The following is an 18,939-nucleotide window of genomic DNA, read 5'->3' on the forward strand; positions in this document are numbered from 1 at the left end:
CTAGTAATCTAGTAATTTCCTTTCCTGTCTCAACTCACAAATGGAATGAGTTAAAAGTGACTATCTACATGGCTCCATATGAGCCCTAATTCAACATCTACACATATGTGATTACACTGCTATTCACAATAAGTGCCTGGCAGAGGATTCAATGAACCACCTTCAAGCTGACACCCTACCGTACCACCCTCTAACAGCAAGCAGGAAAAACGAGCACTTAAATTTTTCTTTGTGAGCCCTGATTTCTCTTATTTTATCATGACGATCATTTCTTCCTATGTAGGTGGATGCCAACAGAATGTTTTCGCAATCAGAGGAGAAAACTGGTGATTGAAATTTTATGAGAAGATCCTGTCACAACAAAAAACGCCTTTGTTTTAATGATTGCCACTCCAATTCATGTATCATGTCTGTGGCACTATCTCCCATATTTTGTGATAGTACAAAATGAGCCGACCTCCTTTGAACTTTTTTGATGTCATCCATCAGTCCCACCTGGTGCGGATCTTATCTTCGTGGTCCTTAATTAACTGCCCCCTTTGTATATAAGTCTGTCTGACCTTCATTTTCTTTTATGCTGAACAGGTATCTACACAGGGTGTACCAAGAGGAATGATCAATATTCAAGGATATGACAGGAATACTCATTTGAAGCAAAATAATTTGTATGGACGTATGCCCTATTGCGAATAGTTTCCCCTAACCACCCACATATGCAGTAACTCTGTCCACATGTCTCACACTTTGTCCCGTGTACTTTATGCTCCCAATTCTCTCTCTCTCTCTCTCTCTCTCTCTCTCTCTCTCTCTCATTATCTATTACCTCTCCTCCAATCCACTCGTCTGCTTAACCGCTTAACTCCCAATACCTGCACCAGTGTGAGCTCATCAGTGTCTTGTTCCATTACAGGTTCTCCCTACCAACTATCGGCCATCCTTACTTACACCACTCCCTCTTTCCCCTCCACTACTTCCTCACACTCACCACCTGTCTTTTCTCACTTGCTCTAGGGGACAAATTCTCAACACAGTTAGGCTGCTGTGCAAGAACAGTCTCATTGTCAAAGACAACAGAGCTGTCTTTTTTATTATTTTTTCCTTCTTTACATGCCTGTGCATCACTCAACACATCACCTATATGGCATATGGTTACTTTTCATCACTGATTTATTGAAAAATAAAACTGGCCATATTTTATCAAGCAATAAAGAAATTGTACAGGATGTGAAGGTGCAAAAATACTGACTGCAGGTGACCGCAGACCCATAAGATGCAGAGCAGAAGCATATGCTAAGTTGGTGAGTTGCGGGGAGGGGGGAGGGGAATTCAGATGTGCTGAAACACACACACACACACACACACACACACACACACACACAGAGAGAGAGAGAGAGAGAGAGAGAGAGAGAGAGATATTTATACATGTGTATGATAGTCTTTTGCCTGTGGCATCACCCATGTACACATATGGCACTTATATTCCTCACTTCTCCTCCTCCTCCTCCTCACTATCCCATCCCCTCCCCCTCTCTTTCCTTTTTTCACCTCCCTCTTCTCCTATCTCTCTGCTCATCTAGCCCTACCCTTCTCTCCGTCCACCTCATCCTCCCGTCTTTTATCCACCCATCTCCTGCTCCCCAATCTCTCTGGTTCTCCATCTCCTCTTCCCCAATCTCTCTGGTTCTCCATCTCCTCCTCCCCCTCCCACTTTCCATACCCTCCTCCCCCTCTTCCTTTTCTACCTGCCCACTATTTCTAAATACCTTCCCCCTGCCTCCTGCATTTTCACTCCTCTATTACCTCCACCTCCACCTCCCCCTCCTAACCCCTCTCTCTCTCTCTGAACATCTCCACTTCTCTCTCTTTGTCTGTATTCTCCTAATCACTCTCTCTGTCCAATTGCCCTACTCCTCCTCTCTGTCTGTCTGTCCCAGAAACCATCCAAGATCTAGAGATTGTGTGTTTATGGATTTCAGTGTACTGATTCTTATCTTCCAGCAGATGAAATTAAATCTCTTATCAATTCTGATGCCTAAAATTATAAATTAATACCTAGCCCTTTAAGATAAACTATGGTTCTAGTGACAGGGTGTATACATGGACGGGGAAAAAAAATTCCCAGATTTTTCCCGGATTTCCCTTGTAAAAATACACTTTCTCCCGGATGAAAATACACTTTTTTCGTGTTAAGTAACAGCATACTTTTCATCGGAACTGTAAAACTTATCAATCCTTTCAATGGTTGTGGTTTTATTCACCGGCGCAGAATTTTGTGGCACTTTAGAAAACGAAACTCAGGGGAAAAAACACGTTTTGTCATAATTAATTCTGTAACTATTCCTGCCAGTGTCAAAACTTATTCTTCGGTTAACTTCACTAACCCTGCCACAATCACCGGTTTAGTTACCCCGCATTTATTTTCCAGTTAAGCATTATTACGTGTTCGTACAATGCGTTTTACGTGCTACTCCCAGAATAGAACTTGAGCGGCTGCTAGCAGGGGACTGTATTACTAGCCCTTAGAAGTGTAATGGTCTGGCCAAAAATTTTCTGTCAAAATTTCATTTTCTTGGATACATGGAGGAGACAATACGCAATCTTTGCTGCCTGTTATTCCCGTTAGTCGTTTATTTCCACTCTGGTAGTCTGAATCTATGGAATTCGCTAGTAGTTATAACAACACTGATCATTTGCAAACCCAGACAACCACATAAACAGCGATTGGCATTCACCCGTTCGGCTTTATTCCACTCAGCTTGTATAGACCCGTGCCCTTTTGTCTGTAGGAAAGTTTATTTCCAGATGCGACTGGGATTTCCCTGGCAGAGACATCACGTACACTATGCACGCATTCAAAAATCAACTTACGATTCTTTCAGAAATCAACTGAGAATTTGTTCAAAAACCAACAGGGATGTGTTCAAAATCATGTGAGTAATCGATAGACCAATGTGCGCTCGTTGTTAGGCGCTTTATGAAACAAGGTCTTTTTCCTCAACAATATGAATTTGGCACCTCCCCCCCCCCCTCCTGAAATTGCCACCTGGGGCAGATACCCCGGTCTGTCCCTGCCCCCTAGTTCTGGGCCTGTTACGCATGTGTGAATCTGGCAGCTTAGGCGCACCAGTAAAATTTTTCCGGATAGCATCTGGCTGCCTGCTGGTATTGCTTATACAGCTAAATGCCACACTTCTGTAGCCAGAAATGGGAGAAGGTACTACTAATACGCAACTCAACTGCACATGCGCATAAGCTCACTCGCAACCGCTCAAACTAATCTAATGTAAACAGTTGTGATGTCACGCTCATCAGAGGCAATTTGTTGTTATGAAACATTGCATAGTCTTCCTAAAGCCTTTGACACATTTTGCTGTTGGTAGACGCTTGTATGAGCACTGTGTTTTGTTGTTGTGTGTGGTCCATTTCCTTTGCAACTTCAGTTTTATTTATTAATTTTTTCTCTCGTTTTTTATTGCTGCAGTATTATTCTGCAGTAGCTAGATACATTAATATTTTATGTTAGAGTATTGGTTCTTACCAGTCAAAGTGACAAAAATTTAACTGAAAACTAAAACAATGAAAAAATCCCAGAATTCTAAAAAATTCCCGGGTTTTTCCCGGTTTTCTCCCGGATGAAAAAATTCCCGGGTATTTCCCGGATCTCCCGGTTGTCCTGAGGCGTATACACCCTGAATGAAAGGATTTGCAATATTGCAATTTACATCACCTGTACAAAATTTGACATGTTAATATGATTTATGCAGAAGTCAGTGTAGAATTTTAACTAAATACAAGGTCCTTTAGTAATGTAGTAAACAATATTTTCACGAAAAGATTACAGAGTTGTGTAATAATTTCAATTTTAGGCAGCTACTATTATTCTATTCACTGGGAAATGTTATTTAAATTTGAAATTAATTTACTGAATTCGAATTCCTTGACATCAGCTGTGTTAGGTACAGATTTACTTCTCAACGGTGACAAAGGTGTATTACTTCACTCCGTCAGATGAGTTCAGATGGGGCTATTTTTGTTTTTGGCAATGTTTTATTTCATGATATCATGTAAACTGATTTTAAAATAGGGACTGGCCCACAGAGGGAGAGTACCAGATTATTTGAATAAAAATATGAAGCAGATATTACGAAATGGAGATGGTGAGTCACAAATGGGCACAATGAAAAGACTGCTACACATTTTAGCTTTTTACCAAAAGACCTTCTGAAGTAGAAAGCATACACATTCACAAAAGCACAACTCTCACACACATCTATTAGCTATGGCCGCTGTGGTCAGACTAAATCATACCTGTGCCTGATGGGAACACCTGTCCAGCAGTGGAGGTAAGGACGATAGCAGGGTGGGGGGAGGGGGGTTGGGGTGGGAAAGATATAGTGCTGCTTGTGAAGTATGCTCGGGCATGGTGGGGAAATGACTGGGCTGCTCAGTGCAGTTGGGATGTTTTGGAATGAAGGGTGGGTGAGGGGTGGGGGGGTGGGGGTGGGGGTGGGGGGGACGGAAATGGCATAGTGCTGGAGTGGATGCAGGGGAGGAGATAGGTGGATGAAGAACACGGATAAATGAAGGTTAAGCACGTGGGTCTTAGAGGAATGTACAATATACTGCAGAGAGAGTTCCCACCTGCACAGTTCACAAAAGCTGGTGTTGGTGGGAAGGAACCAGATGACACAGACTGTGAAGCCATCATTGAAGTAAAGCACATTGTGTTGGGCAGCATGCTCAGCGACTGGGTGGTCCAGCTGTCTCTTGGTCAGTTTACTGGTGGCCTTTCATGCAGACAGACAGCTTGTTAGTCACCACGCTCACGTAGAAATCAGCACAGTGGTTGCAGTTTAGTTTGTAAATCACATTACTGCTTCCAGGGATAGGAGACACCTGTGACCTGACTGGAGTAGGTGGTGCTCGGATGATGTATGGGGCAGGTCTTGCATCTAGGTGTACTGCAGAGATATAAGCCACGAGGCAAGGGATTGGGGTGCAGCTGTAGTAGGGATGGACAAGGATATTGTGTAGGTTTGGTGCGTAGCAGAATACCACTGTGGGAGGGGTGGGAAGGATAGTGGGTAAGATAACCGTCATTTCAAGGCACAACAAGAGGTAGTCGAAAACCTGGCAGAGAACATGATTCAGCTGGTGGTAGGTTTGATATGGACAGAGGTAGTGGTGTAACCATCTACGAGGTGGATGGCAATATTGAGGAAAGTAGTTTGCTGGGCTGAGGATGATCAGGTGAGATGAATGGGGGAGAAGGCATTGATGTTCTGGAGGAATGTGGATAGTGTGTCCTCAGTCTCCGTCCAGATCACAAAAATGTCAATCAATGAATCCTCTGAAGATATCATTTACAAAAAAATTTGTGATACAGCAATGGGACCATCATGGCATCATCCTATGCGAAACTATTTATGGGCCACCCTTCCTAACCACCTAATGCTCCAAACCTCTCACCTGGTTCAGATTCATTGACAACATCTTCATCATCTGGACCAAGACTGAGAACATCTTATCCACATTCCTCCAGAAACTCGACATTTTCTCCCCCACTCACTTCACCTGATCCCCCTCAACTCAACAAGCCACTTTCCTCAATATTGACCTACACCTCAAAGATGGCTATATCAGTACCTCTGTCCCTATCTTACCTACCAAATACCAGGAATACTTCCACTTTGACAGCTGACATCCATTCCATACCAAGAAGTCCATTCCACACAGCCTAGCCACCCATGGTTGTCACATCTGGACTAATGAACAGTACTTCTCCAAATACACCAAAGGTTTCACTGAAACCTTCACAGAGTGAAATTATACACCCAACCTTGTACAGGAAGATATCCCCTGTGCCTTGTCTCTGTAGTCACCTACCACCTCCCATGTACTCACCATCTGGACACAAAGCAGCACTTCCCTTGTGACTCAGTACCACCCAGGACCAGAGCAACTGAGTCACATTCTCCACCAGGTTTTAGACTACCTCTTGTTGTGCCCTGAAATTATTATCTTATCCACTATCCTTCCCACCCCTCCTACAGTGGTATTCTGCACCCAGCAAACCTACATGATATTCTTCTCCACCCCTACTATACCCTTGCCTCCAATCCCTTCCCTCATTGCTCATATCTCTGTTGTACACCTAGATGCAAGACCAGTCCTATATATCCCCCCCACCCCCCCACTACAGTCCAATCACAAGCATCTCCTATCCCATCAAAGGTAGCACTATCTGTGAAGGCTGTCACATAATCAACTAAGCTGCAACCACTTTGCTGCTTTCTATGTGGGCATAATGACAAACAAGCTGTTGTGGCTGAGCACCTGAAAGATAATTTGGAAAATATTTCGAGTAGATTTCCCCACCATGTTATAGTTCTGGGTAGAGATTTTAATTTGCCGGATATAGACTGGGAGACTCAAACATTCGTAACGGGTGGCAGGGACAAAGAATCCTGTGAAATTTTTTTAAGTGCTTTATCTGAAAACTACCTTGAGCAGTTAAACAGAGAACCGACTTGTGGCGATAACATATTAGAGCTTCTGGTGACAAACAGACTCGAACTATTTGAAACAGTTAACGCAGAATAGGGAATCAGCGATCATAAAGCGGTTACTGCATCGATAATTTCAGCCGTAAATAGAAATATTAAAAACGGTAGGAAGATTTTTCTGTTTTGCAAAAGTGACAAAAAGCAGATTTCAGAGTACCTGACGGCTCAACACAAAAGTTTAATCTCAAATCAGATAGTGTTGATGATCAGTGGACAAAGTTCAAAACCATCGTACAATATGCGTTAGATGAGTATAAGCCAAGCAAGATCGTAAGAGATGGAAAATAGCCACCGTGGTACAACAACCGAGTTAGAAAAATGCTGCGGAAGCAAAGGGAACTTCACAGCAAACATAAACATAGCCAAAGCCTTGCAGGCAAACAAAAATTATGAGAAGCGAAATGTAGTGTGAGGAGGGCTATGCGAGAGGCGTTCAATGAATTCGAAAGTAAAGTTCTATGTACTGACTTGTCAGAAATCCTAAGAAATTTTGGTCTTATGTCAAATTGGTAGGTGGATCAAAACAAAATGTCCAGACACTCTGTGACCAAAATTGTACTGAAACAGAGGATGACAGATTAAAGGCTGAAATACTAAATGTCTTTTTCCAAAGCTGTTTCACAGAGGAAGACTGCACTGTAGTTCCTTCTCTAGATTGTCATACAGATGACAAAATGGTAGATATCGAAATAGACAACAGAGGGATAGAGAAACAATTACCAGTTCGATTTTACACAGAGTAGGCGAAGGAACTTGCCCCCCCCCCCCCCCTTCTTGCAGCGGTGTACCGTAGTTCTCTAGAAGAGCGTAGCATTCCAAAGGATTGGAAAAGGGCACAGGTCATCCCCATTTTCAAGAAGGGACGTTGACCAGACGTGCAATAGACCTATATCTATAACGTCAATCAGCTGTAGAATTTTGGAACACATATTATGTTAGAGTATAATGACTTTTCTGGAGACTAGAAATCTACTCTGTAGGAATCAGCATGGGTTTCGAAAAAGAAATTCGTGTGAAACCCAGCTCGTGCTATTCGTCCACGACACTCAGAGGGCCATAGACACGGGTTCCCAGGTAGGTGCTGTGTTTCTTGACTTCCGCAAGGTGTTCGATACAGTTCCCCACAGTCGTTTAATGAACAAAGTAAGAGCATATGGACTATCAGACCAATTGTGTGATTGGATTGAAGAGTTCCTAGATAACAGAACGCTGCATGTCACTCTCAATGGAGAGAAGTCTTCTGAAGTAAGAGTGATTTCAGGTGTGCCGCAGGGGAGTGTCGTAGGACCGTTGCTATTCACAATATACATAAATGACCTTGTGGATGACATCGGAAGTTCACTGAGGCTTTTGCGGATGATGCTGTGGTATATCAAGAGGTTGTAACAATGGAAAACTGTACTGAAATGCAGGAGGATCTGCAGCGAATTGACGCATGGTGCAGGGAATGGCAATTGAATCTCAATGTAGACAAGTGTAATGTGCTGCGAATACATAGAAAGAAAGATCCCTTATCATTTAGCTATAATATAGGTCAGCAACTGGAAGCAGTTAATTCCATAAATTATCTGAGAGTAGGCATTAGGAGTGATTTAAAATGGAATGATCATATAAAGTTGATCGTTGGTAAAGCAGATGCCGGACTGAGATTCATTGGAAGAATCCTAAGGAAATCCAATCCGAAAACAAAGGAAGTAGGTTACAGTAGGCTTGTTCACCCACTGCTTGAATACTGCTCAGCAGTGTGGGATCCGTACCAGATAGGGTTGACAGAAGAGATAGAGAAGATCCAACGGAGAGCAGCGCGCTTCGTTACAGGATCATTTAGTAATCGCGAAAGCGTTACGGAGATGATAGATAAACTCCAGTGGAAGACTCTGTTGGAGAGACACTCAGTAGCTCGGTACGGGCTTTTGTTGAAGTTTCGAGAACATACCTTCACCGAGGAGTCAAGCAGTATGTTACTCCCTCATACGTATATCTCGCGAAGAGACCATGAGGATAAAATCAGAGAGATTAGAGCCCACACAGAGGCATACCGACAATCCTTCTTTCCATGAACAATATGAGACTCGAATAGAATGGAGAACCGATAGAGGTACTCAGAGTACACTCCACCACACACCGTCAGGTGGCTTGCGGAGTATGGATGTAGTTGTAGATGTAGATGCTGTCTATCCACATGAATGGACACTGACAAACTGTGACCAAGAGACAGCTGGACCACACAGTTGCTAAATAAGCTGCTCAGCAAAATGTGCTTCACTTTGATGACTGCTTCACAGCCTGTGCCATCTGGATCCTTTCTATCAGCACCAGCTTTTCTAAATTACAAAGGTGGGACATTCCCAAGTCCTTTTCCTCTTCTCTGCTCCCCCCCCCCCCCCTCCACCAACCTCACCCAGCACTTTACCCCACCACCACATTGTTGCTCCCATCAGGTGCAGTTACGACTGTCTGGCCACAAGAGTCAGACACAGTGAACGTGTGTGCAATTGGTGCTAGTGTAAATGTGTGTGTGTGTTATGCTTCATAAGGAAGCCTTTTGGCCAAAAGCTAAAATCTATAGCAAGTTTTCCATTGTGTCTGTCTGCAATTCGACATTATCTCTATCCTTTTCATAACACTTTTGTTATTCCATCCTGAACTTTCTGCTGCCTGATTGGCTACCGAATTATTCAACCACTCAGAAAAAGAGAGCTTTCCCGTGCTTTGGTACTGGGAGAGGAATTTAGCGCATGAGTTGGAAGGGATCCATTATCACCTCCTGTGGTGAGAGGCAACCCCCATTTTAATATTACAATGAAAATTATTAAATGTTGAATTCATTTCATGTAGTTTGTTGTTATTCATGGATACGCTAGTTCTAATGTACTGTTCCTGCATTTAGTATAGGGGCCAAGCTGTTGCATCTATATAGGAATCCCTTGCTATTTTTAAATGATTACCATTCTGCAATCCATGCCTATGATTAATGACAAAATTCCCCTAGTTAATTTTGGTCAGGTGTTATATTTTATGATAACATTTTGTTATATTTTATAATATTTATTTCTTAATATAGATTTACTTCTAAGTTAAACAGGCACACAAATAAAAATCTAATACTTACTTGAATATGCCATAACCAGAGACTGAAGAGTTGGAAATGTCTGGTTTGTGGCTATATAAAAGCCGCCATTGTCCAGTGGTTTTATTTTATAATGTTTGACATGATAACCCCTGGTTTCTTCCCAATCTTTAACACTTAATGAAAATCCATTAGGATTATGTTCACTGTAGCGCACAAGGAATGTTCCACGAATATTTTCATCATCCATCAGAAGTTTCTCTGCTTCCTTCCTCAATATTTTGCCAAAGAACCAACTGCAAAATGTGTGAAACAGAAAAAGTTTTAGAAGTTTGCTTTGCATAGCGAATATTTCATTTACACATAAACAAACTGCAATATTTATCAGAAATCAGTTCCACACACTGGGCATTTTTTAGGGTGATTTCCAATGTTTCTACTTAATTTGTGCTCCTCGCAAGGTTCATACAACATTTGTGTTCCGAGTAACCAATTTGTTTGACATCATACACCGTATCCTTCATTTTATAGAATCACTTTCCTTTTTATTGTTGGTATAGCTCTGATTCACTCATCTCAGTTTTAAGCAATTGGTAGAATATTAGACCAGAGTGTAATATAAAGTGAGACAGTCAGTAGGGGCTATTCATGTGTTGTATTATCTGTTCTTATGCTGATAATTCTATAAACCTTTCTATACCTTTTACAGCTAAAAAATCGTCCCTGTGGAAATATTAGAGCAAAATAAACTTCTCAAAACCATTGAATAAACAAATGATTACAAGTACTGCTTAAGAGACCATGACTGGTGTTCGCAGTCTCCTGCAAGAAGCTGTGTGAGGCATAAAAAGAGACTGTAAACTGGTAATCACACATATTGTGCGTTGTCACAAATCAGCTGGAAACAGTTAAATAAGACTTCTCCATCAAATGATGTCACCCAATTAATATGGAAAAGATTATACAGCCTGCACAACATTACTGAAAGAGTATGTTTACTTCAGTCCTCTCTTCCCTTGTCCTCAAACAACAAGTGAGGCATTTTCATCCTATGGTCTGAGTGACCTCTCCTTCCTTTTTAACTTAACCTAATCTATTATTGTCTCCTTGCCGAGGACAATATCATTAGTTCCAAAAGCTAGTATAGTGTATTTACTTTTATGTGCATCTATCGACAGTCTGAAATTTTAATTTCCAAAGGTAAGTAACGGCCAACAATTGTGACTCACAATTTTGTTAACTATTTTATTAATTTTGTTTTTATTTCATAGTACATATACATGGGTATATTGATTTATGTTTTGTATTAATTCATACATGAAAATAAATTTACTCCCTCCCACCTGCCTTCCATATCCTAGATCATCATTTCACTTAGGATTTCAAGAAGGTAAATTAGCACATGTGAAAAATTATAAATATGTATTATCTTTTTTCTGTAATGTTCAACATGTTCAAGGGTCTGCCTCACTTTGGATCTGTTGGACTAACAGTATGTACCAGTTTCTGCTATTTCACTCACCTCATGTTATTTTGGATGTATCCCCTTACATTCAAACTGTTACAATTCAGCTTTAAGAGAGTGTGGTAAAAATGGTGAACTAAATAGGAATACAAATGCTGCTATGTATTCCAGTAACCATTTCTTGTTCTACTTTATTCTTTAATGGTCATATTGTATTAGTTAAGGACGTTACACATTTCTGCTGTAATGGAGTACTCGTCCAGTTATTTTGTTTTCAGATTTGTGATTTGCTACAATGACACAAACTTTAGACAATTGTAGTGGTCATAAGTAAGGCATGCCACTCTGTTCCATCATAAACAATATGGCTGTGTCAACCTAAGAGGTAGCGAACACCTGACAGTGATGATCATTCCCTTTGTTGGTAAATGCCAGCGCCTAAGAGACTCCCTAAACCTCATAGGAGAGATATTTGGGCTGTCACAAGCAAAATGGTTTAAATTTATTCTCAAACAAACAGACTTCCTGTTAAAAAGAAATAACTATGGACAGATGGATGAAGCGATGATGGACTGCCCACCATCACTAGTGAGAGCCAACATTTTTATGGAAGCATTTGAGGAAGAAGCCTTAGAGAGCAGGTGCGGCTCATGATTTACATACTACAGAAAGCTGCAACAGTTATCGATTGGAACCTAGACCTCGGGCTACACTACAGACCAATCTATCCCACAATCAAGTTATCATGTGAGAGTGATATTGCTGCCCCCCCCCCCCCACACACAAATATATATATATATATATATATATATATATATATATATATATATATATATATATATATAAAACAAAGATGATGTAACTTACCAAATGAAAGTGCTGGCAGGTCGACAGACACACAAACGAACACAAACATACACACAAAATTCAAGCTTTCGCAACAAACTGTTGCCTCATCAGGAAAGAGGGAAGGAGAGGGAAAGACGAAAGGATGTGGGTTTTAAGGGAGAAGGTAAGGAGTCATTCCAATCCCGGGAGCGGAAAGACTTACCTTAGGGGGAAAAAAGGACGGGTATACACTCGCACACACACACATATCCATCCACACATATACAGACACAAGCAGACATATTTAAAGACAAAGAGTTTGGGCAGAGATGTCAGTCGAGGTGGAAGTACAGAGGCAAAGATGTTGAATGACAAGTGAGGTATGAGTGGCGGCAACTTGAAATTAGCGGAGATTGAGGCCTGGTGGATAACGAGAAGAGAGGATATATTGAAGCGCAAGTTCCCATCTCCGGAGCTCGGATAGGTTGGTGTTAGTGGGAAGTATCCAGATAACCCGGACGGTGTAACACTGCGCCAAGATGTGCTGGCCGTGCACCAAGGCATGTTTAGCCACAGGGTGATCCTCATTACCAACAAACACTGTCTGCCTGTGTCCATTCATGCGAATGGACAGTTTGTTGCTGGTCATTCCCACATAGAATGCATCACAGAGTGGGCAGGTCAGTTGGTAGATCACGTGGGTGCTTTCACACGTGGCTCTGCCTTTGATCGTGTACACCTTCCGGGTTACAGGACTGGAGTAGGTGGTGGGGGGAGGGTGCATGGGACAGGTTTTACACCGGGGGCGGTTACAATAGTAGGAGCCAGAGGGTAGGGAAGGTGGTTTGGGGATTTCATAGGGATGAACTAAGAGGTTACGAAGGTTAGGTGGACGGCGGAAAGACACTCTTGGTGGAGTGGGGAGGATTTCATGAAGGATGGATCTCATTTCAGGGCAGGATTTGAGGAAGTCGTATCCCTGCTGGAGAGCCACATTCAGAATCTGATCCAGTCCCGGAAAGTATCCTGTCACAAGTGGGGCACTTTTGTGGTTCTTCTGTGGGAGGTTCTGGGTTTGAGAGGATGAGGAAGTGGCTCTCGTTATTTGCTTCTGTACCAGGTCGGGAGGGTAGTTGCGGGATGCGAAAGCTGTTGTCAGGTTGTTGGTGTAATGCTTCAGGGATTCCGGACTGGAGCAGATTCGTTTGCCACGACGACCTAGGCTGTAGGGAAGGGACCGTTTGATGTGGAATGGGTGGCAGCTGTCGTAATGGAGGTACTGTTGCTTGTTGGTGGGTTTGATGTGGACGGACGTGTGAAGCTGGCCATTGGACAAGTGGAGGTCAACATCAAAGAAAGTGGCATGGGATTTGGAGTAGGACCAGGTGAATCTGATGCAACCAAAGGAGTTGAGGTTGGAGAGGAAATTCTGGAGTTCTTCTTCACTGTGAGTCCAGATCATGAAGATGTCATCAATAAATCTGTACCAAACTTTGGGTTGGCAGGCCTGGGTAACCAAGAAGGCTTCCTCTAAGCGACCCATGAATAGGTTGGCGTACGAGGGGGCCATCCTGGTACCCATGGCTGTTCCCTTTAATTGTTGGTATGTCTGGCCTTCAAAAGTGAAGAAGTTGTGGGTCAGGATGAAGCTGGCTCGGTAATGAGGAAAGAGGTTTTAGGTAGGGTGGCAGGTGATCGGCGTGAAAGGAAGTGCTCCATCGCAGCAAGGCCCTGGACGTGCGGGATATTTGTGTATAAGGAAGTGGCATCAATGGTTACAAGGATGGTTTCTGGGGGTAACGGATTGGGTAAGGATTCCAGGCGTTTGAGAAAGTGGTTGGTGTCTTTGATGAAGGATGGGAGACTGCATGTAATGGGTTGAAGGTGTTGATCTACGTAGGCAGAGATACGTTCTGTGGGGGCTTGGTAACCAGCTACAATGGGGCGGCCGGGATGATTGGGTTTGTGAATTTTAGGAAGAAGGTAGAAGGTAGGGGTGCGGGGTGTCGGTGGGGTCAGGAGGTTGATGGAGTCAGGTGAAAGGTTTTGTAGGGGGCCTACGGTTCTGAGGATTCCTTGAAGCTCCGCCTGGACATCAGGAATGGGACTACCTTGGCAAACTTTGTATGTGGTGTTGTCTGAAAGCTGACGCAGTCCCTCAGCCACATACTCCTGACGATCAAGTACCACAGTCGTGGAACCCTTGTCCGCCGGAAGAATGACGATGGACCGGTCAGCCTTCAGATCACGGATAGCCTGGGCTTCAGCAGTGGTGATGCTGGGAGTAGGATTAAGGTTTTTTAAGAAGGATTGAGAGGCAAGGCTGGAAGTCAGAAATTCCTGGAAGGTTTGGAGAGGGTGATTTTGAGGAAGAGGAGGTGGGTCCCGCTGTGACGGAGGACGGAACTGTTCCAGGCAGGGTTCAATTTGGATAGTGTCTTGGGGAGTTGGATCATTAGGGGTAGGATTAGGATCATTTTTCTTCGTGGCAAAGTGATACTTCCAGCAGAGAGTACGAGTGTAGGACAGTAAATCTTTGACGAGGGCTGTTTGGTTGAATCTGGGAGTGGGGCTGAAGGTGAGGCCTTTGGATAGGACAGAGGTTTCGGATTGGGAGAGAGGTTTGGAGGAAAGGTTAACTACTGAATTAGGGTGTTGTGGTACCAGATTGTGTTGATTGGAATTTTGAGGTTTTGGAGGGAGTGGAGCTGGAAGTGGGAGATTGAGTAGATGGGAGAGACTGGGTTTGTGCGCAATGAGAGGTGGTTGAGGTTTGCTGGAAAGGTTGTGAAGGGTGAGTGAGGTGCCTTTCCGGAGGTGGGAAACCAGGAGATTGGATAGTTTTTTGAGGTGAAGGGTGGCATGCTGCTCTAATTTGCGGTTGGCCTTGGTACAGATTTATTGATGACATCTTCATGATCTGGACTCACAGTGAAGAAGAACTCCAGAATTTCCTCTCCAACCTCAACTCCTTTGGTTGCATCAGATTCACCTGGTCCTACTCCAAATCCCATGCCACTTTCCTTGATGTTGACCTCCACCTGTCCAATGGCCAGCTTCACACGTCCGTCCACATCAAACCCACCAACAAGCAACAGTACCTCCATTACGACAGCTGCCACCCATTCCACATCAAACGGTCCCTTCCCTACAGCCTAGGTCTTCGTGGCAAACGAATCTGCTCCAGTCCGGAATCCCTGAAGCATTACACCAACAACCTGACAACAGCTTTCGCATCCCACAACTACCCTCCCGACCTGGTACAGAAGCAAATAACGAGAGCCACTTCCTCATCCTCTCAAACCCAGAACCTCCCACAGAAGAACCACAAAAGTGCCCCACTTGTGACAGGATACTTTCCGGGACTGGATCAGATTCTGAATGTGGCTCTCCAGCAGGGATACGACTTCCTCAAATCCTGCCCTGAAATGAGATCCATCCTTCATGAAATCCTCCCCACTCCACCAAGAGTGTCTTTCCGCCATCCACCTAACCTTCGTAACCTCTTAGTTCATCCCTATGAAATCCCCAAACCACCTTCCCTACCCTCTGGCTCCTACCCTTGTAACCGCCCCCGGTGTAAAACCTGTCCCATGCACCCTCCCACCACCACCTACTCCAGTCCTGTAACCCGGAAGGTGTACACGATCAAAGGCAGAGCCACGTGTGAAAGCACCCACGTGATCTACCAACTGACCTACCTACACTGTGATGCATTCTATGTGGGAATGACCAACAACAAACTGTCCATTCGCATGAATGGACACAGGCAGACAGTGTGTTGGTAATAAGGATCACCCTATGGCTAAACATGCCTTGGTGCACGGCCAGCACATCTTGGCGCAGTGTTACACTGTCCGGGTTATCTGGATACTTCCCACTAACACCAACCTATCCGATCTCCGGAGATGGGAACTTGCTCTTCAATATATCCTCTCTTCTCATTATCCACCAGGCCTCAATCTCCGCTAATTTCAAGTTGCCGCCACTCATACCTCACCTGTCATTCAACAACATCTTTGCCTCTGCACTTCTGCCTCGGCTGACATCTCCGCCCAAACTCTTTGTCTTTAAATATGTCTGCTTGTGTCTGTATATGTGTGGATGGATATGTGTGTGTGTGCGAGTGTATACCCGTCCTTTTTTCCCCCTAAGGTAAGTCTTTCCGCTCCCGGGATTGGAATGACTCCTTACCTTCTCCCTTAAAACCCACATCCTTTTGTCTTTCCCTCTCCTTCCCTCTTTCCTGATGAGGCAACAGTTTGTTGCGAAAGCTTGAATTTTGTGTGTATGTTTGTGTTCGTTTGTGTGTCTGTCGACCTGCCAGCACTTTCATTTGGCGAACGAAAGCGCTAGCAGGTCGATAGACACACAAAGAAACACAAACACACACACAAAATTCAAGCTTTCGCAACAAACTGTTGCCTCATCAGGAAAGAGGGAAGGAGAGGGAAAGACGAAAGGATGTGGGTTTTAAGGGAGAGGGTAAGGAGTCATTCCAATCCCGGGAGCGGAAAGACTTACCTTAGGGGGACAAAAGGACGGGTATACACTCGCACACACACACATATCCATCCACACATATACAGACACAAGCAGACATCTCCCGGGATTGGAATGACTCCTTACCATCTCCCTTAAAACCCACATCCTTTCGTCTTTCCCTCTCCTTCCCTCTTTCCTGATGAGGCAACAGTTTGTTGCGAAAGCTTGAATTTTGTGTGTGTGTTTGTGTTTGTTTGTGTGTCTATCGACCTGCCAGCGCTTTCGTTCGGTAAGTCATATCTTTCGTCTTTCCCTCTCCTTCCCTCTTTCCTGATGAGGCAACAGTTTGTTGCGAAAGCTTGAATTTTGTGTGTGTGTTTGTGTTTGTTTGTGTGTCTATCGACCTGCCAGCACTTTCGTTCGGTAAGTCACATCATCTTTGTTTTTAGATATATTTTTCCCACGTGGAATATATATTCCTTAAGCTGATGAAGATGGGGAAGCCAAGTTAAGCGTTAAGCGGACAACGAAGACCAGTCCCAGAAAGTGGTAATTCTCAATCACATCAAGTAGTTGGTCATCAAGGTAAAGTACTGGATGGGGTTGGACAGTGCGACAATGACAGAAGTGCATTACACAACTCTTGGCAGCTGAAAGCTGAAAGCCATGAGTGAGGGCCCATGACTGCACTTTCTATATGGCTCCCTGCAGCCAGCATTCAGTTACACCAATAGAAGAGGAGCAGAAGGAAATACAATAATTGTCAGCATATAGGAGGGGAGATACTGAGGACCCTACTGCTAGTTCAAGTATACTGAGTGGAGTTAAAAAGGGTGGAACACTCTGGACAGAGCCCTGCAGGACCCCATTCTCTTGTATGGGGTGCATTGTGGGAAGCACCGATGCAAACTCTGCAAGTGCAGAGTGACAATAAGTTCCGTACAAAAGTCGGAAGTGGGCCCCAGAGACCCCACTCATGCTGAGTAGTGAGGATATGGTGTCGCCAAGTGGTATTGTAGGCCATCATCAGGTCAAACAAGACAGCAATAAGGTGTTGTTGCTGGGAAAAGACCGATCAAATGGCAGACTCCAGGTAGACCAAGTTATGGATGGTGGAGCAACTTGGTGAAAACCGCCATGGGACGGAGCCAGAAGGCCCCAAGACTCGAGGAGCCAACACAACCGCCGGCTCACCATAAGTTCAAGCAGCTAGTTCAGAACGTTGGTGAGGCTGATAGGACAATAGCTACCCACATGTAGTGGGTTCTTACTAGGCTTTAGCACTGGAACAATAATGCTTCCTCGCCATTGCAATGGCAATTCACCATCGTTCCATGTGCAATTGAAGACAGCAAGGCGGTGACGCTGGTAGTCCGCTGACAGAAGTTTAAGCATTTGGGAATGGATGCGGCCTAGACCAGAGGATATGTCAAGACAGTCGGCAAGGGCACTGAGAAATTCCCAATCACTGAAGGGAGTGGGAATATGGCTCACAGTGGTGTGGAGCAAAAGATAGCTGTTGTCGTTGCGTGGTAATTCTCATATGCAGTGGTGTGAACATAATGCTCAGCAAGACGGTCTGCGATTACATCTGGTAGGCAGATACAGCTCCATGTGGAGAAATTTCCAGTGCACCTGCAGGGATCTGATAGCCATAAAGGCATCAGAGCTTGGTCCAAACATGGGAAGGAGAGGTTTGTGTTCTTTTGGTGAAGATGTAGCGATCCCAGCACTCCTGCTTCTGTTGTCTGATGAGTAGGTGGACCTGGGCATGGAGCCGTTTGAAGACAAGGAGGTTCTCCAGGGACACGTGGCACTTATGGCGTTGGGGGGCCCGCCTGTGGTCTCTAATGGTTGCAGTGATTTCTGGAGACCACCAAGGCACTGGATTCCACTGGAGGCAATCTGAGAAACAAGGGATTGCCAATTTAGCTGCAGCAACAATGGTAACAGTGATGGTGTGGATCACCTCGATGATGTTGCCACATAACAGAGATTAAATGGTGGTAGCATAGGTGAAGGCATCCCAGTCAGCTTGGGAAGAGCCCATCTGGGCAAGTGTCTAGATGAGGGATTCCAGGGTAGGGACAGGAAGAGTGGAAAGTGGTCACTACCACACAAGTCGTCATGAGCTCTCCTGTGGATGGACGTGAGGAGGACAGGACTGTAAACCGAGATATCAATGGCTGAGTATGTGCCATGTGCCACACTGATGTGTATGCGGGCACCTGTATTTAGGAGGCAGATGTCGAGTTGAGTCAGTAAGTCCTCAATATCTTTACCATGGCCAGTAACCCTGGTTCCACCCCACAAAGGGTTATGGGCCTTAAATTCACCCAGAAGTAGAAAAGGTGGGGGCAGCTGGGAAATTAGTGCAGCCAATACATGGGGCGGCACTTCACCATCTGGAGGGAGGTGCACATTACAAATGGTAATTTCCTGCATTGTCCTCACCCTGGCAGCCATGGCTTCGAAAAGTGTTTGAAGAGGCACTGGTTCATTACAAACAAGAGGTAATGACACAG

The 18,939-nt window shown here is 44.3% G+C and overlaps 1 protein-coding gene across 6 annotated transcripts in view; it reads right to left on the reverse strand.

Annotated features, from left to right (window-relative positions):
* LOC126253483 (tyrosine-protein kinase Src64B) overlaps window positions 1-18,939 on the reverse strand; it is a 300,293-nt gene that overhangs the window by 77,286 nt on the left and 204,068 nt on the right. For all 6 annotated transcript variants that reach the window (XM_049954851.1, XM_049954853.1, XM_049954854.1 and 3 more), the window contains one exon: window positions 9,679-9,932. In XM_049954851.1, coding sequence (XP_049810808.1) covers window positions 9,679-9,932 — 254 coding nt within the window. The remainder of the gene's footprint in view (window positions 1-9,678; window positions 9,933-18,939) is intronic.

Source organism: Schistocerca nitens, chromosome 4 (assembly GCF_023898315.1).
Source record: "Schistocerca nitens isolate TAMUIC-IGC-003100 chromosome 4, iqSchNite1.1, whole genome shotgun sequence".
Lineage (NCBI taxonomy): Eukaryota > Metazoa > Arthropoda > Insecta > Orthoptera > Acrididae > Schistocerca > Schistocerca nitens.